At 35.7% G+C, this 24,601-nt stretch overlaps 1 protein-coding gene across 1 annotated transcript; it reads left to right on the top strand.

Moving 5' to 3' along the window:
• Window positions 1-1,220: 1,220 nt before the first annotated feature.
• LOC141450053 (uncharacterized) lies at window positions 1,221-24,010 on the top strand. The gene is made up of 10 exons (XM_074120077.1): window positions 1,221-1,671; window positions 9,169-9,363; window positions 9,466-9,650; window positions 13,476-13,578; window positions 13,954-14,133; window positions 15,725-15,829; window positions 19,148-19,344; window positions 21,205-21,334; window positions 22,085-22,261; window positions 23,643-24,010. Exons 1-10 carry the CDS (start codon window positions 1,531-1,533, stop codon window positions 23,883-23,885), a joined length of 1,656 nt encoding a protein of 551 aa, XP_073976178.1. The 5' UTR covers window positions 1,221-1,530; the 3' UTR covers window positions 23,886-24,010.
• The last annotated feature ends 591 nt before the right edge of the window (window positions 24,011-24,601 follow it).

Genomic DNA, 24,601 nt, shown 5'->3' with positions numbered 1-24,601 from the left:
CCCAGGTTCGAATCCAGCCAGCAGCTCTTAGAGATTTTCTCTTCCTAGTTCAGAGGTCTAGATATGTAAAAGACGACTAGATATGTAAAGTACCTATTTCAGGTAAGCTTTACGTTCAACTATCAAATTAGGTGTCATGGACGGATGCGATTAGAAAAATGAACTTAATTATAAATCTCTTATATTAACCATTAAATAAAATCTAATGACTAGAATGGGAATCGAACCGAGTACATAATAGCTTTGCGGGCCATACTACATATTTATTTATTTGTCCTTTTAATGAAATTTACACCTGTACCTACAGGGTACAATAGGTAAATGTGATAGGTATAAATCAATAGCGTGTCAGACGTGAATGACGGTCATCCAGTGATGGCCGCCATTAGTCACCCAGTTGGTCACGGGGCCAACGGCGCTTCAGCCGCCTTCGAGGATTGGAGGGTAGCGTAATTGAAGATAAGTTCGCAGCTAAAGGGTTGTGATGAAGTGAGAGTTTTTGGTGAAAATTTTTATATCGAATTTTGGCTAGTTCGGAGATGAGTGGAATTTGGAGATCTGTATGAATTATGTGGTTGCTAACATTAGAATGGAGTGTCTACTATGCGGCGGAGTATTTTGGTTTGGTGTTGTTTGCAGTCTATTGATGTTGGATTTTTTTTTTAGCTGTTCCGTAAAGTTCGAGTCCGTAAGTCCATATTGGTGGTGTGAAGGGCTGTATAGAGTCGTCGTTTTGTTCTGTAGTGAGAGTTTTGAGCGTTTGTCGTAGTAGTCTGGCTTGAAGTTTGTATCGTTTGTTTAGTTCGGTACGTTTAAGTCTCGTATGGGGTAAGTCTCTTCTTGTATAGGTACATTCCAAGGTACCCGCACATAGTCGGCTGGTGGGATAGGTGTATGATGTAAGAAGACAGGTGGTGGAGTTTGACGTTTGAGTGTGAAGACTATGTAGTTAGACTTAGTTGGGTTAATTTGATTCGCCAGTTTTCTAACCAAGGTTCTATTGAGTGAAGGTGGGACTGTAGTGAGCGTACTGCGAGGATAGGGTCAGAGTGTGGAGAGAATGGCAGTGTCATCAGCGAAGGTGTAAATAGAGGTCTTAGCTCCTCTTCTTTACACAATCTACACTGCCGACTTACCTTCTAACCTTAATAATACATAGAATTTTAAATTGGAAGTAAAAAAAAAAAATATATATATATAAATAAATAACATTAAACATATGACTTATTGCGCCAAAAATGCAAATTGAAGAATAGTAAAAATTTGTTTAAAAAAATTAATGTAGAAAATTCTACAGATTATCTTTTGGAAACAAGTAAAGTAATAAAAACAAAAGTGTCTAATAAGGAATCTAGTTCACGCCCAAAGGGCTCTCGGTGTTTGCCACGTTTAAGAAGAAAAAAGAAAAAGAAAGAAGGAACTGAAAATGAACAAATAATCATAGATGAGCCTGATAGTGGAGAGGATGATAGAGTGGCAGGAAATGATGATGATGATGATGTAGAGGCAAACAAAAATAAATGGAAAACTATGACAGACAAAGAATTTTTAGACGCGAATCCATTATCATCAGTAGATGACAAAATGGATGAAGATTTTATAATTTTCTTAGAATACGCTTCAAAATTGGCTGAAAAAGGAAACAATGTCAGAGATTTTCCTAAATTCAAGGTAATATTTTTTAATACTAAGTTAAAAAAAAAAATAAGGATAAAATAAAAAAGGTCAACTATTTTCAGAATTATCTAATTGTGGGGGTTCAACGAAACGTTCCAATCTCTTTTTGAGCACTATCGTTAATCGGCTCCATTTTATGGTTTCAAATCTTAATCATCCACACAGTTCTTAGCTATTCCGTTTGTAAGTCGGTCGCATTCCATTCCTCTTTTCCGCCGCAATTTATCATCTCATCACCTTCCAGATCATCCTCCTTGGCAATTAAAATACCAATGGCTTCTCGATTTTCTCTCTTCTGAGAGAAGTAGTTAATCCTAGAGATAACTTAGTGAGTGGTTAACTTCTAGTCTCAGTTAGTGAATGTGAAATAGTGCAGTCAATATTATTGTTATTGTTACTAATAGTGCAGCCAGTTGGTGTAACTTACAAAATAAATAAATAACTAATAATCTATTTGATCATTGACATACTGACTGCTAGATTAAGATGATAAGAACAGATACTACACTTGCGAAGCTAATATGTATTGTGGTAATGGTTTTGATTCCCGGTCTTAGGCCTTGGATTTTATTTAATGGTTAATATGAGAAATTTATAGTAAAGTATGTTAGGCGGTTAGAAGACTAGACCCGCAATGCTAAGATGTATTGTTGGTTTAGTGGGTTCGATTCCCTAGTATAGGCCTTGTATCTTATTTAATGGTTAATATAAGAAATTTATAGTAAAGTATATTAGGCGGTTAAGAGACTAGACCCGCAATGCTAAGATGTATTGTTGGTTTAGTGGGTTCGATTCCCCAAGTCTAGGCCTTGTATTTTATTTAATGGTTAATATGAGAAATTTATAATAAAGTATGTTTGCTAGTCGCCTCTGTCCACGACACCTAATTGGTAGTTGCGACGTTAAGCCCCGCCTGAAAAAATTAGGCGATTACATTACTTTACTTTACTGACTGCTAGAAGGCATTAAATGTTTAGCGTACTAGATTCTCACACAGAAATCCCAGGTTCGAATCCAGCCAGCAGCTCTTAGAGATTTTCTCTTCCTAGTTCAGAGGTCTATATAGACAAAGTGGTCTAAATAGACCCCCAGGGGTCTATTTAACAAAAGTAGGGGGTCGATCTGAGCCAGGGGTCGAAAGAAAAACAATTTCGAGCCCAATATAGCGAACCTTGCAAAGAAACACCAAGAGCACACTTATGTCATTAATTAAGAAGCAATACTGTAGTTACTCTACTTATTTATAATTAATTATTATTTAAATAATATTGAGATATTTAAATTTCATCAACATTAAGATATTTTTCATAAAAACTATTTGTTACACAATGTAAAATTTTACTTTAATAAATGTTTAAAATCATAAAATAAATTGTACAAACACAGTACCTAATAGTTAGTTTTATTTTAATTAACTACGGAGCTGAGCTGTAGGGCTCTGCGAAACCTTCCAACATCCAAAGAATCCAATCCTTTCAATCTAAAGTCCTTCGGCATATCGTCAACGCTCCCTATTATGTATCCAATTTAACCCTCCACATAGACCTCAATATCCCTTTTGTCAATAACCTAATACATTCTCGGCTTCCTTAATTTCCATAATAGGCCTAAACCATGCATCCTAATCCCACAGCACAAGCCTTATCCTAACAACAACCCATCCTCCACGACGCCTGAAACGACGTTGGCCCCGGCGACCTTTTACCTATTTCCTAAACTTCCTTCCAACCTCTAGAGAGTTCAAGCATTGGCTGGTGGCACCTCTCAGCATGCCTTCCCGATTGTGGCGCTGGATCCTCCATGATTCAGCCTACAATCTGTGCATAACTCAATTAAGAACACATTTACTTGATATATATGTATATGTACAGGTTGTAAATAAATAAATTTAATTAACTGAAAATTACTTTGGATGGATGATCTTTTATGGGGGGGGGGGGGTCGATGGAGGATTCGAAAAATTATATAGGGGTCCAAGATCAAAAAAGTTTGGCGACCTTTGGTCTAGGATTTTCTTAAAGCTAACCTTGACGGAGGAAAGTGACTGGAATCCGGCAAGTTCACTATAAAAAGCTCGAAGGGCGATAAAGATTTTGGTTGTTGTCGTACTTAAAGATACACGCCTTAATTATCAAACTCCCAAGCTAAGAAAAGTATTAAGGTAAAACAATTATTTAAATAAAAGTTTTTGATCTACTCATCATGTAAGTGATGAGTATTCGAAATTTAGAGTAAAATCGTAGGAGGCATATCTGGAAAAATCTCTGAGATAAATGAAAAAAATCCATTCAGACAAAGTTGTGCTTCTGGTAGAAGAATTTAGAACGCTAAGTTACAGTCGCTTTATCCGATGAAATCTTGGTCGTAATGTAGAGTATCAGCCATTTTTGTTTACAAAACTAATTGGTTGATGAAGGTCACTGGTTGGTTGTCCACTTGAACTGAAATTTTGAACACGAAAATTTTAGCGTTATTTTTATTTTGTTGTTGATTGGAACAAGAAATGCTGAAAATAAGGGCCATCTTGATAGAAGAATATGAAGTCTACCCAATTAAAAAAAAAAAGCTTTTCTGAAAAAAAAATAAAAATGGAAAAAAGATAATTGTTAAAGAGAAAAGCTGATTCTGCAATAAGATCGTTTTTAAGTCACTTTTACTGGTGTCAAAAAAAAAAAAAAAAAGTCTATATTTTGTTTGTTCAGTTGTTATTATGACATGTGTAGTTAGTTATGAAAGTTTACTGTAATGAACATAAGGTGTCACGGTAGCCTAGCGGTTAAGAGACTAGACCCGCAATGCTAATATGTATTGTTGGTTTAGTGGGTTCGATTCCCGGTGTCTAGACCTTGGATTTTATTTAATGATTAATTTGAGAAATTTCTAATAAAGTACTTTTGGTAATCTCGGCTCCGTCCAAGTCACCTAATTTGTAATCGGACGTAAAGCTCGCCTGAAAAAGTAAGCTTTTCTTTATTTTAAAAGTGAAAAAGTTTTCCACTCTTCTTCGGAAAAAAAGATTTTCTTAGCTAAGTTACTCTGTAAGGTCCCATGAGCATAATATAAAGTTGGAACTGTTCCTGATTTCCCTTCTATTTATTTATTTTTTGACCTGGAGTGATCACTAACACATACAGATATGCACTTCTTCTATAGTATAGCTCTATTTCATTTTTGGGAAGGGGATTTCAGAGAACCTTAATTGACGATGGCTCAATTTCACCACTTCTTGTTGCTGGAGAAACTTCTATCAGGAATTAGAGTTAGAATGTTTATTTTTATAATAATTTATTTTGTATTATATATTTTTTTTTTGTTTTTTGTATTTATTAAGGCGCGTCCAACATCTGAGGTTATTGGCGCCCGGTGCTTTTTTCAGTGCACTGCCGGCCTCCGGACAGTGTTCTCTCGTTACAGGCAACACTGTCTTATCGCCGGACAGTGAGCTATAAGAAGCTAGAAAGAGAACAATCTAAGGGCCAGCAGCTGGATTCGAACCCAGGATCTCCGCGTGGGAATCAAATACGCTAACCGCACAGCTAATCTGTTCCCTTGTGTTTTGTATTAATTCTGCTTCAATGTATTTTAGTTATTTTACTTTTGCTTTTCGTACAAACTTTGTTAACAGTAGGTTATTCTAGTTATTGCGTAATAAAACTTCCAATATTTTGAAATATACTTACCTATCGAGTATGTTCAGTGTAGAACTTAAACAAGCACATCTAACAAGCTATTAATAGCTAGTTAATTTAGGATACAATGTTTGACTTTAAAATGGCGTGGAGGGAATTTCCTTATGTTTGTAATGTGGTATATGCTCCTGTCTCCTTACTTCGGGTTCCCTCTGCCTTTCTAATAACCCTCCACATTGGCGCACTTTAGAGAAACACTTTCTCATACTACTTGTTTGACTGTTGAAGCAATGGAAAGCATGCGAACGTAGGGTTCTCTCAAGAGTGTCACATAGGCAAAGGGTTTTGTAGCCGGTCGCCTTTGACGATGTAACTCCCTAGGGGGTATATAGAGGTTTGAGAGAGCTTGTAACTCTGAGGTTCACTTCTTCACCCCCTCATACCACGGTAAGGCACACTGGATCCTTTGAACATCGTCGCTCGCCATGCCAAAGAGATGAAGAGGAAGGAGGGAGGAAGTTGAGCGGTAGCCTGGAATGGTTGAGGAGTTGGTAGTAGAAGAAGAAGAAGAAGAGTAGAAGTAGGATAGCCCCCGGGAGGGTGTCACGAAAAAGATGGGGGAAGACTAGATTGCTTGGTTTGGATGTGTCCTGGAATCTAGGGCAGAAGTGAGAGCGTTATCAACGATTCAATTCTCAAAGGCTAACGGTAGAAAGAAGTCTCTCTACTTCTCACTTTAGGGAGCGTCTCTCTCTCTTGCACTTAGAAACAGGAGGCGCAAATATTCCTTCTAAATACTTTTTAAGATTCTCATTTATTATACTTCACAACGTTTTTAGTTAAACCTTCCAATTTTACATATATCCAATATATATTTTTGAAAATGTGGTTAAATCCTAGTGCTGTATAATATATTTGATTTAATCCTGTCGTAGCATGCACGTTTATTGTGTCCCTGATTGGTTCCGAACTTTCATCCATCTTCAGAGGTAGATTTGAATCAGTTTAGTGAGAAGATTTTTTCACTTATGTTTCAGTCTCGCACTACACTCACTGATTCAGACAGAATGACTCAACTTATGCAATAGAATCACTTATGGAAACATAAATGAAATCAAAATCTGTTCACTAAACTAAATAATCTGCCACTGATGATGGATCGAAACCGGTCGAGAAAAATAATTTTTATTAAATATTTATATATTTTTTTTAAATTACGTATATTGAGATTTTTACAATGCCCAAAAATAAATGCACCAAATAAAGCTGATGACTTGTAATAATTTATATAATCAAGTGCGCAGTTTGGCTGATAGCCAACGAACACTTAAAAGGCATGACTGGCATGAACGATGGCCATCCAGCGCGATGTATGTTTGGCATTAAAGTAGGAGACTCACGACTGCCAATGGCTGCTACATACACAATTGGTTTGGCATGGCCATACCAACGCTTCAGGCGTCGGTGAGGATTATTTTAAAAATTTGGAATGGAGTCTCGAGTGGCTTAAAAGATTCGTGTGAGTGGATAGTTGGGAATGGGAATGGAGTCTCGAGTGGCTTAAAAGATTCGTGTGAGTGGATAGTTGGGAATGGGAATGGAGTCTCGAGTGGCTTAAAAGATTCGTGTGAGTGGATAGTTGGGAATGGGAATGGAGTCTCGAGTGGCTTAAAAGATTCGTGTGAGTGGATAGTTGGGAATGGGAATGGAGTCTCGAGTGGCTTAAAAGATTCGTGTGAGTGGATAGTTGGGAATGGGAATGGAGTCTCGAGTGGCTTAAAAGATTCGTGTGAGTGGATAGTTGGGAATGGGAATGGAGTCTCGAGTGGCTTAAAAGATTCGTGTGAGTGGATAGTTGGGAATGGGAATGGAGTCTCGAGTGGCTTAAAAGATTCGTGTGAGTGGATAGTTGGGAATGGGAATGGAGTCTCGAGTGGCTTAAAAGATTCGTGTGAGTGGATAGTTGGGAATGGGAATGGAGTCTCGAGTGGCTTAAAAGATTCGTGTGAGTGGATAGTTGGGAATGGGAATGGCGATTGGGAATTATATTTTAAAATAAAGTCAATGAAGAATCTGACGATAACATTAAAACGTTGTAATGAAATTCCTCTTAAGTTCAAACAAATTTTTATAAACTTCCTGTATAATAGATTCACACTGTAATAAAATCTAATTTAAGCTAGAAGAATGTTGAAAAGAATTTCTTCTCCATTCTTTCTTAAGTTTTGAAGAAATCTGGAATTTGGAGTTTTCTTTTTTCTTTTTAACATAAAAGCTTAAAAACTATTTACAAGTTCAAACTTAATTGTTAAATTGATTCTCAACACTCCTCACATCAGTACCATTAAAATCAATGTTTTTCTTTATTGTTTTAGTCCAAGTATTGCGATCATGTTAAATTCTGCACCGAAAATAGGAGGAAAGTAAAAATTTGATCTCCTCTCTTCTAGTCGTGCTACAATTTCCGCACCAATTCTTTTTTGTTTTCGGAGGCAGCAGCTTTCTTGTCTATCCCATAAAGTTTCTAAGCACAATCCTTTGGCGTTGAAGAGAGATTTCATTGGGACCTCAGGCTTCTTGTTATTGTAATTAAACCAACTAACTGTTTAGTTGAAATTCCAAGTTGGAAAATGCAGGAAAATGTTGTAAGAGAAATAAAATTTTTAAGTAAAGTAAAGTAATGCCTATTTTTTCAGGCCGGCTTTACGTCCAACTACGACACAATTACGACCGTGGACGGAGGCGACTAGCAAACATACTTTACTATAAAATTCTTCATATTAACAATTAAATAAAATCCAAGGCCTAAACCTGGGGAATCGAACCCACTAAACCAACAATACATCTTAGCATTGCGGGTCTAGTCTCTTAACCGCCTAACATACTTTAGTATAAATTTCTCATATTAACAATTAAATAAAATCCAAGGGCTTGACACCGGGAATCGTACCCACTAAACCAACAGTACATCTTAGCATTGCGGGTCAAGTCTCTTAACCGCCTAACATACTTTACAAAAAAATTCTCATATTAACCAATAAATAAATAAAATCCAAGGCTTAGACTGGGGGAATCGAACCCACTAAACCAACAGTACATCTTAGCATTGCGGGTCAAGTCTCTTAACCGCCTAACATACTTTACTATAAATTTCTCATATTAACCATTAAATAAATAAAATCCAAGGCCTAGGCTGGGGGAATCGAACCAACTAAACCAACAATACAACTTAGCATTGCGGGTCTAGTCTCTTAACCGCCTAACATACTTTAGTATAAATTTCTCATATTAACAATTAAATAAAATCCAAGGGCTTGACACCGGGAATCGTACCCACTAAACCAACAATACATCTTAGCATTGCGGGTCAAGTCTCTTAACCGCCTAACATACTTTACTATAAATTTCTCATATTAACCATTAAAAAAATAAAATCCAAGGCCTAGGCCGGGGGGAATCGAACCCACTAAACCAACAATACAACTTAGCATTGCGGGTCTAGTCTCTTAACCGCCTAACATACTTTACAAAAAAATTCTCATATTAACCAATAAATAAATAAAATCCAAGGCTTAGACTGGGGGAATCGAACCCACTAAACCAACAGTACATCTTAGCATTGCGGGTCAAGTCTCTTAACCGCCTAACATACTTTACTATAAATTTCTCATATTAACCATTAAATAAATAAAATCCAAGGCCTAGGCCGGGGGGAATCGAACCCACTAAACCAACAATACACCTTAGCATTGCGGGTCTAGTCTCTTAACCGCTCGGCTACCGTGGCGCCAGAAATAAAATTTTTCACGCTAAATATAACGTATTAGTTTTGTTTTAATTAAAAAAAAAAATTCCTTTCTAGGCCTGGCTGGAGAAACTGGTATTTGGTCCAGCATCTACTGTTGTGAAAAAAAGAGCTAGAAATATCTATCTATCTCAGTTATTATTACAACTAAAAGATGACAGACTGAGTGGTGTTTTTGCAGACATGCCACCTGGAGGTAATCTAATACCACCGATGGACGTTTTCGACGGCGCCAATTTGTATTCAAAAAAGGTACTTACTACAAAGTGGCTCTAAGGGTACCAGTTATGTACTGCATTTTATAACAAGGATGTTTTATTATTATTATTATTATTATTATTTTTGTTTGCGCAGACTGTACACGATCTAGAGTTGGAAATCCCACTGGATAGTAACACGTTTCAACATGTCTCACAAGATGGTCGTACTTATATGGCGGCCAAATCACTGTCTGAAGGTGCCGGCATGTGTGGATATTTGGCAGTTTCTATTGGTGAAGCATCAAAAGGATTGTGGCTGGATTCTTGCGGCAGGCCAACGTAGTTCGTCTTTCTTTGGTTTTCGTATTATTGTTTTGAAATTGGGGTTCCCTCACTTACAAAAATATGCACGCTTACAAAAACTGCTTTACCTGCGACGCAGAGGGCACCTATTATGGTACTCACTAATTAAGAGTAACCACTTCAGTCCTGTTTGTTTGTCCAGTCTTAGGAGTCCAGGAGGTGAGAAGCTTCTGGGCAAAGTTTGACGACGTGGATTTTGACAATCCGAAGAGTCGAAATCAGAGCTAAACTAGCCCTTCACTTTATTCATAAAAGGTGCAGCGCGTTTCATCTTCTTCCTGGCAACAACACAGGCTGTCCTCCGCCAGATCTAGTCGATGGTTGTGCTTATTTAGCCAACAATTAATCCTGCGAAAAGGTGCCTTCCTTATAGCCACTTGGTCTTGCTGGAATAATGCTATAGTCTAAAAATCGTAGGAATTGACCTTGTACAGCAAAAAGGTCAAAGTACTTATTCGACTGAGAGAACTAAAGCACAAATTGACTTTGTTTCCTTTGACATCCTTTTCTATATTTATGAGGTCATTGCGTTGAATGCTAGAGTAGTACCACGTACTTACGTATGTAAATTCAAAATTAATCTCAGCTTTTAGGTCTGAGCTTACCATTTAATACTTGACAATATGGTAGACATCCCGTTGGACTGTAAACTGCTATTATTTCAGTTTTACTCCCACGGGAAATGTGAATATCAATGATAGCCGGGAGATACCAATGAAACAGATTGTACAGCATTGATTGTAAACCTATGATGGTGTACAATTCACTAGAGTATTTTAACAGTTTGTACATCTAACAGTGGGGGATTAACTGTGCTTCAGTTGTTTAAGCGTCTGTCGTAAATTAATCTTTCTAATGCAGGATTTTGTTTTGTTTTATTTAATGATTTTTTTATTTTTGTTTTCATTCAGTCTTACATTCTTTTTCTTTTTTTTTGCACCAAAAGAAGTTGCGTGTTCTTGGATTTATAAGAACGCTAGCGTAGAAACAGAATTTGCAGATCATCATCTGCATAGATCTTGTTCAGCGTATCTGAATGGTTGGGTATATCAGTTGTACAAGACCTCGGATGCTTCCTTGCTGAATACCAGCGAGGATTCCCAAGTTTAAAAGAATTCGTTAACTTGGAATGAAGGATCGGGTAACCTGTAATGGGGACCTTCAATTAGTTCAACAGTCCATGCAAGAAAAATCCTGTTAAATGGCTGAGTCTCATCCAACAATGCTTCCCAGATAGAAATGCTTTCCTTATTTTTTCCCCTTTTTTATAATCGCAGGATGTTTTGTTCACAATTCTGTCCAAAACTAAAGAAAAATTAACTGTTGAAAATTTGATTGTGTTTTCCGTGCATCGTAGCAAGCAATTTTTAAGAAAAGTCTGGCGTAGAGAATGTTTTACTTTAACTATGTTTCTGCCTCACACTACATTTGTTTCTTTCTGTTTTTATGCTACGTCATACAAAATCCACGTCGGAAATTAAGCACTGAAAAGCCATAATCCGAAAGTACTACTTTACATCCTTCTTCAATACTCATTTAGAATGCACACATGTAAAGTAAATGTAAATTAATTGCCTATTTTTTCAGGCAGGCTTTACGTCCAACTATCACAAATTAGGTGTCGTGGACGGAGGCGACTAGCAAACATACTTTACTATAAATTTCTCATATTAAACCATTAAATAAAATCCAAAGCCTAGACACCAGGGAATCGAACCCACTAAACCAACAATACATCTTAGCATTGCGGGTCTAGTATCTTAACCACCTCGGCTATCGTGGCGCCTCACACATATAGAACAATAATTTTCATTTAAAAGATTTTCTACGGAAATCTTTAACTTTCGAGATATTGGGGTTATGTTCTTCTGCAAAGTACCATGTATGATATAATTACCTATACAGGGTGTATACGGAGGAGTGGTCGAAACTTCGGGAGGTGATTCTACAGCTCAAATGCTACAAAAAATATTCTCTTCACTTTGGCCCGATTCTCAATAGTGTCCAAGATATTTGCATTTTTAACTTTTCCGTCGATATTCGCGTTTTTCGCCATAAAAACGGCTGTAACGTTTCTATCCTTTATCCTACAACAAATCTGCTTTTTTCAAACGAAAGAGCATTAAATTTCCTATAAATTTGTTTGGTACAGAGCCTCAAAACGATTCTTAGAATAATGAAATTTTTACTTGAATGACTAAAAATTTCGTTCTCGATGATTTTTGTTAAAGTTTTCAACTGTATTTTTTCAATGGTTAATGCATCAAGGAATCACATAATTTCAAAAAAAGTTGCGCATTTATTGAGCTTCAAGATCATATGGATTTTTTTGTTTTTTAATAAAACCCTACCCCGAACAGAGGGGTAGGTAAATGCAGAAAAGTGGGATTTTGCGAACTGACTTTTCATTACTAATTTACTCAAATATCAATTTTTACCATTTTAGTAACCATTTTAGTTTAGAACAATGATTATTTTGTAAAACGGAAGTAAAAAAATAAAGTAGCAATAAAACACAGAAGTGAAAAAGTACAATAGGCAGGTGCCTAGTTAAAATTGCTACAAAAATCGTTCGAACTATTCAAACAAGGAAGTGGGAAAGAATTGTGGCAAATTTTTAGTTTCTTGACTACAATTGTTTGTGCAACATATTTTAACGACATAATGGAGTTTTTTTTTTTCATCAAAGTTAATTAATAATAATTCAAAACTAATCAATTTTTGGAGAAGGAACAAAAAGAAAATAACCATTTTATTTTTGAATTATTACTAACTAACTTTGATCAAAAACACCTCCATTATGTCATTCAAATAAGTTGCACCGACAATTGTAGTCAACTACTGCGTTTTATTGCTACTTTATTTTTACTTCCGTTTTATTAAATAATAATTGTTAAAAACTAAAATGGTTACTTTATTTTTTGTTCCTTCTCCAAAAATTGATATTTGAGTAAATTAGTAATGAAAAGTCAGTTCGCAAAATCCCACTTTTCTGCATTTACCTACCCCTCTGTTCGGGGTAGGGTTTTATTAAAAACCAAAAAAATCCATATGATCTTGAAGCTCAATAAATGCGCAACTTTTTCTGAAATTATGTGATTCCTTGATTCATTAATAATTGAAAAAAATGCAGTTGAAAATTTTAACAAAAATCATCGAGAACGAAATTTTTAGTCATTCAAGTAAAAATTTCATTATTCTAAAGAATCGTTTTGAGGCTCTGTACCAAGCACATTTATAGGAAATTTAATGCTCTTTCGTTTGAAAAAAGCAGATTTGTTATAGGATAAAGGATAGAAAAGTTACGGCCGTTTTTATGGCGAAAAACGCGAATATCGACGGAAAAGTTAAAAATGCAAATATCTTGGACACTATTGAGAATCGGGCCAAAGTGAAGAGAATATTTTTTGTTGCATTTGAGCTGTAGAATCACTTCCCGAAGTTTCGACCAACTCCTTCGTATACACCCTGTATAATTTTATAGATTATTCAATTTTTTTTTTAGGGAAGGGATTAGCTATGAGGTTAGCATACTGGACTCCCACGCGGAGGTCCCGGGTTCGAATCCAGCAGCTGGCCCTTAGATTTTCTCTTCCTAGGAGCTTCTTACAGCTCACTGTCCGGTGATGGACAGTGTTGTCTGTAATGAGAGAACACTGTCCGGAGGCCGGCAGTGCACTGGAAAAAGCTCCGGGCGCTAATGACCTCAGCTGTTGATGCGCCAATTTTGTTGATTCTCGAAACTTTGGCAAAAGATATCAGTATTCGTACCAAGTCTTTTTTTTTTCCTTTTCCTTCCAGAAAAGTGGTTGAAAATTATGTCCCAGAAATTCCAATAATGTCATCCGAAGAGAAACTTACCACAGAAAGTGGTGCCGACGCACAACCGACAAAAGAGTCTACGGTAAAAAAAAAGACATTTTTTTGTGTAGCCTTTTTTGTTTTGTTCTCTTAAGATTTCAAGATAATAATTTTTTTGTTCTTGTTCATTTTCAGAAGATTTATGATTTCAATTCAATAAGATACTTTGTTTTCATAATTTAGATTTTTAATGTAAATAGGTTCATAAATTATATCTTGAAATATACATACACTCACATATTATATTATATATCTTGACCACTTTATCTCAAGTCCAGTGATACATACTCGTATTTATATATTCACAATAAAAATGAAAGCCAGCTGATCTTTGTATATATCATTGATTCTATCCGTTTATTGTATCCCTGACCGGTTTTGGGACTTTCATCTAATTTCAGATAAATCATCTTTGCAGGGCTCTAAATTATCAGATATTTTGAAAACTAGAGTTTCCGAAAGAGAACGGAAAAATCTGACAGCATTCTATCAGGATATATTAAAAAGAATTGAATGCATTTTACATCAACATAAAGATATTAGCGATCCAATCGATATTAAAGATCCGGTCATTCAGGAAATGATGGAAAAGATTAGGGTAATATGTTTTCATTGATTTATTATTATTTTTAAAATGATTTAAGGCTACTCAACATCTCAGGTGTTTGGCGCCCAGAGCTTTTTTCAGTGCATTGCTGGCCTCCGGACGGACAGACAACACTGTCCATCATCGGACAGTGAGCTGTAAGAAGCTGCTAGGAAGAGAAAATCTAAGGTCAGCAGATGGATTCGAACCCGGGTCCTTCGTGTGAGAATCCAATTCGCTAACCGCATAGCTAATCCCTTCCCTTATTATTATTATTAAAAAAAAAAGTAAAGTAAAGTAATCGCCTATTTTTTCAGGCGGGGCTTAACGTCCAACTACTAGGTGTCGTGGACGGAGGCGACTAGCAATCATACTTTACTGTAAATTTACCATTAAATAAAATCCAAGGCCTAAGACCGGGGAATCGAACCCAGTACCACAATGCATATTAGCTTCGCAGGTCTCGCCTCTAACCGCTCGGCTACCGTGGCGCTCATATTATTATTATTATTTAGTCTCTTTTGAAAACGTCTTTTGAGGTTGTTAAGTTGGTACATTGTTGTGTTTATTTTGTGTTTACAGGATTCTGTACTGTTGTCAGTCCAGTATTACCTTTACTCACTTACAGCATACTTTCTGAATTCAAAATATCCGAGAAAACTCAGAATATTAAAGGGTTCTGTGAAGAGATACACTAACTAACCTGACACTCGAGAACCTCTTAACCTGAGGTTAACACCGGGGGTCTTAAGCTTGTTTTATTTATTTTTTCTGAATTGTGGAATACGTTCTAAATTTAGTTCATATACCGCAGAAACGTCCGATAAGATCACGTACAATTTGCAGATATTTATTTGGACGAAAATTCGAATTTGAAATACTATTAAACACCAGGGCGGTTGTTGGTGTATTGGTTAAGAAGTTGTGAATATGTATAAGTGGGAGATCCCTAGTTCGAATCCAGTGTTTTATTTCTAAGAAAAAAATTGTTAATAGTAAAATATGAGCTATCCGCTCGCGTCCACGAAAGAATTATGGAATATCAAATGTTTTGCGGAACAATCTTTGAAAACCATTGGTTTTTGGAGAAGTTTTAAGATGCTGGGGACAGCTAGAGAACTCTCTCGTCTTTTCTTTGGTATTGTCTACCCAAGCAAGTGGGGGCAACTGAATGAGTTGTAGGGCAGGTGAATTCCCTTCCCCCATGGAAATTACCAATGCTGTCCAGAGAAGTGCTAGAATGAACGGGAACGAGCAACCAGGGATAAATCTCTTCCTAATTATACCAATTATTCTTTCCCCCCAACGACTTCCACCAAACATTTTGAGAAATTGAACTGTGAGCAAGTTGAGAATTACTCAACAATTCTTCGTGTTGGTAGAACGAGTCCTCTTTGGCCTGCTCCTGAAGATTGTTTAAAAAGTTTTGAATTTTCCAAGACCATTTAGTGGCTACAGCCTTCTCAGTTATATAATCGTCTTTCAGACAGTGTTTTCTAAAAAGAAAAACAAGCTACAATTCAGTTTGCACATCTTGAAAATCTGTGCTAATACTATTGCACAAACTTATGTAATAACATTTGTTTGCTTTGTTTTTTTCTAGTGTGAAACGGCGACAGTAGGCGGATTAATGTGCGCTCCTGTTGATATTCACGCTAGAACGCTTTTAATGGCGCTTAAAAGAAAAGTGGCTTGTAAATTAGAAAAGGCTAGTATTTCTTTTATTTAGCTCTACTTTAATATATTAGATTTATCTATATCGTGGTTGAAAAATATTTGACTAAGGGACAATAATAGACCTTCCTAGGCAATTTGGGAGAGCAACACAAATAAAATAAAATGACATCAAATAAAGGAAAGGAAAAGGTTGGGGACGCCACAAACACTCAGATTACCTTAACCGATTTAGACAAATACAATACAATTTTTATTTGACAATTTTGAACTCAAATACAAAACAGATCATGACCCAAATACTGAATAAAACTGAATTAGTTAGACTTACAAGTTTTCTGACTTAATTACACTTAACTGTAACACTCACAAATTGACTTGACACAAGACAACAAAAAAAAAAAAAACGAAAGTACATCGTTCAGGTAAATGTAAAGAATAGCGCCCGGAGGTGTGGCCTAATATCGAAGTGATTCTAATTCGCTGTTACCATATAACCCGCCAAATTCAAATGTAAATATAAAAATATTTCTTTATTTTATATTTACATTTAAATCTGGCGGGTTATATGGTAACAGCGAATCAGAATCACTTCGAATTATTAATTTAAGATTATTAAACATTTTTCGTGGGGGGCTGTGCCCCCACACCCCCTGATCTATTTTTTGTTTTTATGGGGGATTCGCCCCCACACCCCCCTCACTGCCCCACTAATCCACTATCACAACTCTAATTTGTAATTCAGACACATGGAAAACAAAAGAAAAGAAGCCTACCTTATTCAATGCAATCCCTATCCTTCTGTTTGTACACTTTATTCACTCCCTTAAATAATGCTCTCAATTGATCGCCCATGGAAGAATGACTCCTTTTCATACTTATCTCACTTCCACACTTCGGACCTACATATTACTAATTAAACCAACACTTATTCAAAATGATAAAACTTTCATCTCTTTATCCTCCCTCAGACTACATTCATGCTTTAAATTAAAGAAAAACTGTAAATTCAAAACGCTCATCTTTTATGAAGTTTCAAAAAAAAAGGAACCTAAAGTTACACACTGGCACTAGCGGGAACTGATAATACGTTGAAAAAGAAGCAGTTACTATGCAGTAAGTGTACTGCGCATGCGCGCTCAACATAAATAGGTAAGAAATTCAAAAAAATTATATACAGCACATTAGCGGGAAGTTGAGAAATTTAAAAAGAATATATTGAACATTGGCGGGAAGTAGTTTAAAAAGTCAACGGTAACTGTGCTGTACTGCGCATGCACCAAAAATAAACAGGCCACACCTCCGGGCGCTATTCTTTACATTAGCCCATCGGCTAAAGGGGTTGTCCCAATCCTTGGAGAAAACAGTTCCAGCCAGACCGACGCTATAAAACCTGGCAATGGCGGACACACAGACAAAATCAGTCATTAACCCCCCCTCCCCTACTCTCTTTGATGCCCAAGGGCAACTGGCCACAAAACTCTTTCCACACTCTCTCAGCGATCCCCTCTCCTTTCTCATTCGCAGTTTTGCCAACTGCGAAATGATGCAACAGACAAATTCTAAGCTGGGGGGGCCGAAGGATCCTTTCGAGGATCGAATAGTGGTACATACTGTAAAATGTAGAAAATGAGAACATACTAGGAGATCACTTTGTTGAGGAACTCCCTTTTAAATTTGTAATTATGCAGAGATGAATCTAGATTAATATTTGTCTATTTCTTTAAAAGTTACACTTTTACGAAAAGTATTTTTTTGTATAGGCTCCACCTTGGAATCTATTAAGTGAAAGCTCATATATAAATGAACTCTATAACCAAATACAGGTAGTCCTCGACTTACGATGTTGATCCGTTCCTACGGGGCGTCGTAAACCGTTTTGACGTGAATACGTCTTTAAATTTGAATCATATGGTGGCAACCCTAAAAATCTAATGATAACAAAATCGGGGGATACAGTTTAGCATTACAGTTTCGAATCTATCGTCTACAGCCAAAATTAAATTAGACCACTGGATAGCTAAAGGATCAAAGAATTCATTACGATAAGCGAGGACTGTAACATATCGCGCGCGGTGGAGGGGGAAGCGTCGCCATTTTGAGATAATTTTGCTGCGTATCGAGATGTTCGTTTAAGTTTTAATCGTCAGCTGTCGTCACAATCTATCGATTGTATGTAAAACATTAGTGACAGTGAATAAAATAAAGGTGTTAGAATAAAAAAATATTATCAAAAATATATGATGTCGGCCTTTACGCGTCGAAAAGCCAAAATCAAATACAGAGATCGCATACGGTTGGAAAGGGCTTCTCACGAACAATCGAATGGTAAAAGTCGCAAAGCCGGTGGAGTCGCCATATATCGCAACATCAATAGCTTCACTGATGGTAATAGAGTTAACATTGACATTTCGGAAATTTATTTGGAAATGAAAGACGCAAAAGCTGGTGATGTCTGTCTAGTAAACGAAAAAGGCCAATGGCATCTTCAAATTCGTACACGGGTGTGTGTATATCCATCCGGGCACAGCGTTAGCAGAAATTAAACTCTTTATGTTACGATCGTTGTTAAAATATTCCAAAATTATTTCTAAAATTATACCCGAATACGAGCCTGATCTTACTGCACCAATTATGATAGTTGGAGACTTTAATGTTGATGTCTCACAAAACCGCTCATTGCCCTACTTCATGCTCAGCAAGTTCAATTTGTCTTAGTATATTGAAACTTCTCCAACAACGTTAGGTAATACCTATATTGATTTAACGTTTACCAGAAATCTCGATGTATCTTGTATGCCATTTGTGTCGTACTTTTAATTAATAAAGCTATATTGTAACACAGTAATTATTTGTTTCCTTGATTTCAACCTAAATACATAAATAAAAATATTTTATATAAAAAACATAACCCCTTAGGTAAACGTATTCACGTACAACACACGGCCGTGTCCATGACACAGCCACAGTAGAGCTTTTTTTCGACGTAAGTCGGAACATACGTAAACTATACCATATACAGTACAGTACTGTATTACCATAACTATCAGTACAGTACTGTAAGCACTTAGCCTATCCTAACACAGTACCCTACATAATTATCAAAAAACACATATAAAATACTGAACAGTACGTGTAATAATGAAATGAAACAGTAATAAAAAACAGTAGTATACTGTCATAAAAATTTCATACTACTGTACAGTACTGCAGACCAAAACACGTACAGTAGTTCGCGGGTTTTTCATAGTACTGTACTGTAAATGGGAGTCGTAACCACGGAACGTCATAACTCGAGACCGTCGTAACCTGAGGACAACCTGTATTCATTGAAAAAAAACAAATGTTACAGATAACAAATCGTGAACATTTGATCAATGAAATAAAATCATCAATGGGTGAAAAGCAAGATTTAACAATGGTGGATCTAAGTAAAAATATAGCCGATCCAAGTGATTGTGCCATTTGGAAATCAGTGAAAAATTACACAATTCCCAAAGAAAATATTGTACGTTTAACTCGATTTTATGGGGATCGAATTTCAGAAACGTTAGTATTTGGTTTTTACTAGTTTTTGGTTTGTTTTATTTATTACATTCATTTACAATTACTTTAGATATCAATTTTGAAGTCAGAAAAAGGTGGATTTTAGAATTTGGTCTGAGTCTTGTGTCTAGAACAATTCGATTTAGATTGTGAGTTGCAGTAAAGTTCTTCGATCGATTGTGCAAGTTTAATAAAGAGATTGTCCTCTTTTTCATTTATTGTGGTTTTTTAAAACAGATATCTCCTGGAAATATTCGAAATTGAAAATTTGCGATACTTTTCCTTGCCCTTACTTACTGAGAGAAGTAAAAGTGGACGAAGGAAGTAAAAATCTACTGCAGAGTACATCTTAGGTTCAGAAAATTACTAAGAACTTTCATCTAAAGCTGTACAACTTGGACTGTACAGCTTGGATCCATCGTATATTATTTCTTATTGTATCCCAGACCAGTTTCGGAATTCCATCCATAATCAGTGGTAGATTAATCAGTTTGATGTAGAGATTTCGCTTTTCGGCTTACACTACTTTTTTTTTTTTTTGGCATTGTCTTTCGCCATACAGCCAGCATCGTCTAGGTGCTTATCACTAGAATATCACTCACTCTCCATTCTTACTTATAAAATACATTCGCTTCACACATTCATCCCTCTACTATATACAACTATTTACATAAACTATAGCTAATGGATGGATCAGTACTCTAATATTCCTGCCATCCTTATAGCTTAACCGAAATTAAAATCACCTTAATCCTTCTCTAATCATTTTCTTGCATTCATTCTAATCGGCTATAACTTTTAACTACATCCATATTTCTTTGCTATCTCTGCTATAGACTTAAGCACATACGATGTTGGTGGAGAATATTATGTCTTCGTAGCGAAATGGTGCATCTAAATACCTGTATATGTCGTCATGCATTTGTTTCCTTTCTACCACATAACGTGGATATATCATTATTATATGTTTGAAATCCTCCTCCTCATTGCAATCTACGCAAAGAGGAGAGAGGACCTTTTGTTGATCCTGTGAAGATACGATCCGCACACCGCGTGGTTTGCTGTATGAAATAAGGTTACCATGATGTGTAAAATTAAAAAAGTTAAGTGAACATTTAAAAAAAAAATAAATTAAAATAAAATTAATGAAACCTAGCACGTGCTTAAGGTGTTTTGAATGTTTTGTGGGCGTGTAATGTTTTAGAATTGTAAATTTGAAGTCGTACTTTATTTGAGCACAAATTACTGAATTATACTTTTTCATTCATATGTACTGGCAAATAGTTATTGTTAAAACAAATATTGATGAATATTTTATACTAATCATTTATCAAATAATGTGTAAATAAGTAAAGAAAATCTTCATTTTGCAGTACAAATGAACTAAGTATAATTCAGATTTTCTGCTTAAATTTACGCGCAACCCTCCTATAAAATCCAAAATCCAAAGTTCAAATTCCAAAAACATTACACGTGCATGAAACTTGCAGAACTCTTAAACAAAAGCCAAGTTTCAGTAATTTATTTCATTTTATTATTATTTTTTTAAATTTTAATTAATTTGATTTCATTATTTTAAAAAAAAAGTTTTACGATGCATCGACATTTTGAATAACAATCATGCACACTGGTATAACCTCACTCAGTCAGCACGTGTAGAATAAGATGGAAACATGTGTGAACTGGAATGCGTATGGATTAATCTAATTCAGGTGATAGATTTAAGTCTGAAACTGGTCAGGGATACAATAAACATACGTTCTACGATGAAGAAAATCAAAGATATTATCATCATTTGGTGCGTACCTAACCACAATTTCAACAGTTTTAATGATAATTAATACTTGTAAAACAACTTTTTAGGATAAATTTCTTATTTGAACGGCAAAAAGCAATAATTTATGAACAAGAGAAGAATGCACACCATGAAACTTTAGCATCGTACAGAAATGCACTCGTTGAAGAAACTAGAGAGAATATTGAGAAATATTTTGTAAGTATTACTCTTCCTTATAATTTTTTTTTTTTTGTTTACCCCATTTTGTTAAAATTGAAAAATCTACTTAGCATAATCAGGGGCGCATATAGAATATACTTTTTTTGGTTAGGAGGGTTTTGGTTGGTGATGTGAATCCATTACACAAATATTCTTCAGTTTAAAATACGTCTCGTTTACTTTCTGCCTTTTTAAGATCTCTGAACAAACATTAATAATTATGTAATTACTTAGGATGGAGGATTTGCGGGGAATCGGTCAAATAAAACAACTCGTCTTTTTGCCAACGTTTCGACAAATATATTGTCCTCTTCAGGGCGTGGCTATGCGGGTTGGTTGAGTTACAGAAACTAAGTCCTTCCATCCTAAGTTTAGCAATTTACGGTCACGAAAACTATATATTCATATTATGTAATTACTTTAAATTTCTTTTTGTTTATCAGGTGCGGGTACAGGTTAGAAAGGCGTTGAACCCCTTAAGTGATTCTAATCTTATCCTAACTTAGAGAATTATGTTTAAAAAGCGGTGAAAGATGGATTCACTTTTACTTTATAAAGATTTAAGGAGAGGTTAAGGCCATTGAATCTTGAATTAGTGTTGAAATAATGGTGTATAGTCGGCCTTACCTTTACATTGTTTAGCAGTAGATTTCGACTTCCCAAAAACCCCGTCAGGGTGCGCCTATGTCCATAATAAGAAGGAGAATACATAATATATCTAAAATAATTTCTATTTTATTCTCTCAGATAATCAGAAAAGAATGGCAACGTGTACACGATGTACTTATGGAGATTGAACGGATTCAGAGAGAAGTTTCCCAATATCTTGAAGCGAACGAAGAAATAATTCTCAGTGGACAACCCCAAACTTTACATTCAGAAATATATGCTCAAGCTGCCATAGATCTTCAAAAACAGATTGACGTAAGAGCATTTTTTTTTATCTTTATTTTAAATAATTAAGTTTGAATTGTGTTGATCAGAGTTGCACAATTTTTTAAAATCTGTGGGTCGCAAGGTGTTGATGAAGAACCGCACTAAATTTTCCTTAAACATAATCTATTTCTTATGATATCATTTATTAATAGTACTAAGGATAATACGCGTGAAAATTAGGTGTAAAACTGCAATTCTTACAGGAATTCTGATTTACTGATGAACTTAAAAGTATCATTAAGTTGGTGGGAGTAGTTCTTGCTTGGAATGGAACTTACTCTTCATTCATCTTCCCTTTTCCATCTCTCTTTCCTTATCAATCCTACACTCAGATCTCATAACTATAAAAAAAATATATTCCTTAGAAAATTTATAAAATAAAAAAAACACAGTACCAAAGTAGTTTAACAATAAAAAGGCTGAAAAAACCGTTTGCATACTGAGCGCATATAAATATGGTAAATTTATATATTAGGCATATTAACTCTTGAAATATATGATCATGTAAAAGAGGGAGAAGGTCGGAGAAACCGCACCAACTTGGAACTGCAAACTCTTTATGGAGAAGCAGACATCGTTGAATGCATTAAAAAAAAAGGAAGATTGAGTTGGTTAGGACATGTTGGAGAATGGATGGTGGATAATAGAATCCCTAAACGCTTTTTATATGGAAGACCTGGAGGTGTCAGAAGGAGAGGCAGGCCAAGACTGAGGAGGCTTGATGATGTCGAAGGGGATTTTTAGGAAAATGGAAGTGTGAAGGTGAAGATTGAAGACTCTTGATAGAGCTCAGTAGAAAGCCTTGATTGAGAAGGCCCTGGTCCTTTCAGGACTGCAGTGCTGTGGAACAAGAAGAAGAAGAAGAAGAGGTAGGACAAGACTTAGATGGCTTGATGACGTCGAAAGGGATTTAAGGAAAATAGGTGTTCGAAGGTGGAGATTAAAGACTCTTGACACAGCTCAGTGGAGAGCCTTGATTGAGGTGGCCCTGGTCCTTTCAGCCCCGAAGAAGAAGATTAACTCTTGCGGTTGCTTATGGCTTGACTGAAGATAAATCTTGAAAAGTTTAAGGGAAATGCGCCCACATTTCCTTTAAAAAATCTTTAATTTCTTGAAAAGCGTTCAAAGTTTTCCAGGCTTTGCTGGCAGCGTTTTTCTTTTTTTTTTGAAGAGAAATTCGTTTCAGGGAATGACTGGGGTTAGGTTTTTCCATTTAAGTTATCATTTCAGTATAGTTTTTCTTTTTTAAAATTCGGAATTTTGAGGAAATTGTGCATGTTGTAAGCTTGACTACAGTAGTGTGAATATTTTCACATCACTCTTGTTTTCTTTTTGTTGTCATATTATTGTGATTTTTGTTCAAATCTAGGACTCGCAAAAAATGAGTGAAAATTTAGACAATGAGATTGTGGAAATGCGAAGACAATTGCACACAGTGAAGGCCAGCTATAAGGACGTGTACAACCGGATGAAACTCACGGGTACCCAATGGCGTGAGCAGATCAATTTACTGCAATGCGAAGTTAAAAAACAGGAAAGGAAAATGCAACAATTGAAAATACTTTTCCAAACGGGCAAGGACTCACAACAAATTAATACCATGATCTGTTAATTGTATTTTCTTTATAGTTTTATTTGTGACTTTTTTTAATTTTTTTTTTTTTTGTCAATTCAGGGTTTTTACCTAATTTATGCGATAAATAATTGCTATTCAAATACAGATTCTAATGAAAAGCATATTTATTTAGTGATGGAAAGTAAGTAAGTAGTAAGTAAAGTAAACTAATTGCCTATTTTTTCAGGCGGGGCTTAACGTCCAACTACCAATTAGGTGTCGTGGACGGAGGCGACCAGCAAACATACTTTACTGTAAATTTCTTTTATTAACCATTTAATAAAATCCAAGGCCTAAGACCGGGAATTGAACCCAGTACTACAATGCTTATTAGCTTAGCAGGTCTCGCCTCTAACCGCTCGGCTACCGTGGCGCCTAGTGATGGGAACTAATTGTAGTGTGGTAAAAGTGGAAGTAAAAGAAAAATTTGAAAAGAACGGTAACAAAAAGAAAAGAAAAATGAATACTTTAATTTGAAACTGTGGTCATCGTTGACCGTTGTTGATGTACGATATTTCACTGTCCATTTTCCGTATGACTTTAATATCAAGGTACACAACCGTTTCTTCACATACTTTACCTCACCGACATTCGGTTCCCAAATCTTTTACATTACCAATTTATACTTTTTAAAGGCGAATAAATAACACATTTTTACCAATTTAATGAATAAAATTGAAACAGTTCCTAAAATTGAAACAATCAATTGTTTC

The sequence above is a fragment of the Rhodnius prolixus genome, unplaced genomic scaffold (genome assembly GCF_049639745.1).
Source record: "Rhodnius prolixus isolate KJV_2025 unplaced genomic scaffold, Rpr scaffold_2, whole genome shotgun sequence".
In the NCBI taxonomy this organism is placed as follows: Eukaryota; Metazoa; Arthropoda; class Insecta; order Hemiptera; family Reduviidae; genus Rhodnius; species Rhodnius prolixus.
The sequence above is the reverse complement of the archived record's forward strand: the minus strand, read 5'-3'. Positions and strand labels throughout refer to the sequence as shown.

Excerpts from the sequence above, each read along its gene's own strand:
- LOC141450053 (XM_074120077.1), top strand. The coding sequence starts at position 1,531 with ATGACAGACAAAGAATTTTTAGACGCGAATCCATTATCATCAGTAGAT. Across the intron at positions 19,345-21,204 it reads GGGGATCGAATTTCAGAAAC|GATAAATTTCTTATTTGAAC; the intron begins GTTAGTATTTGG and ends ACAACTTTTTAG. Across the intron at positions 22,262-23,642 it reads ATCTTCAAAAACAGATTGAC|GACTCGCAAAAAATGAGTGA; the intron begins GTAAGAGCATTT and ends GTTCAAATCTAG.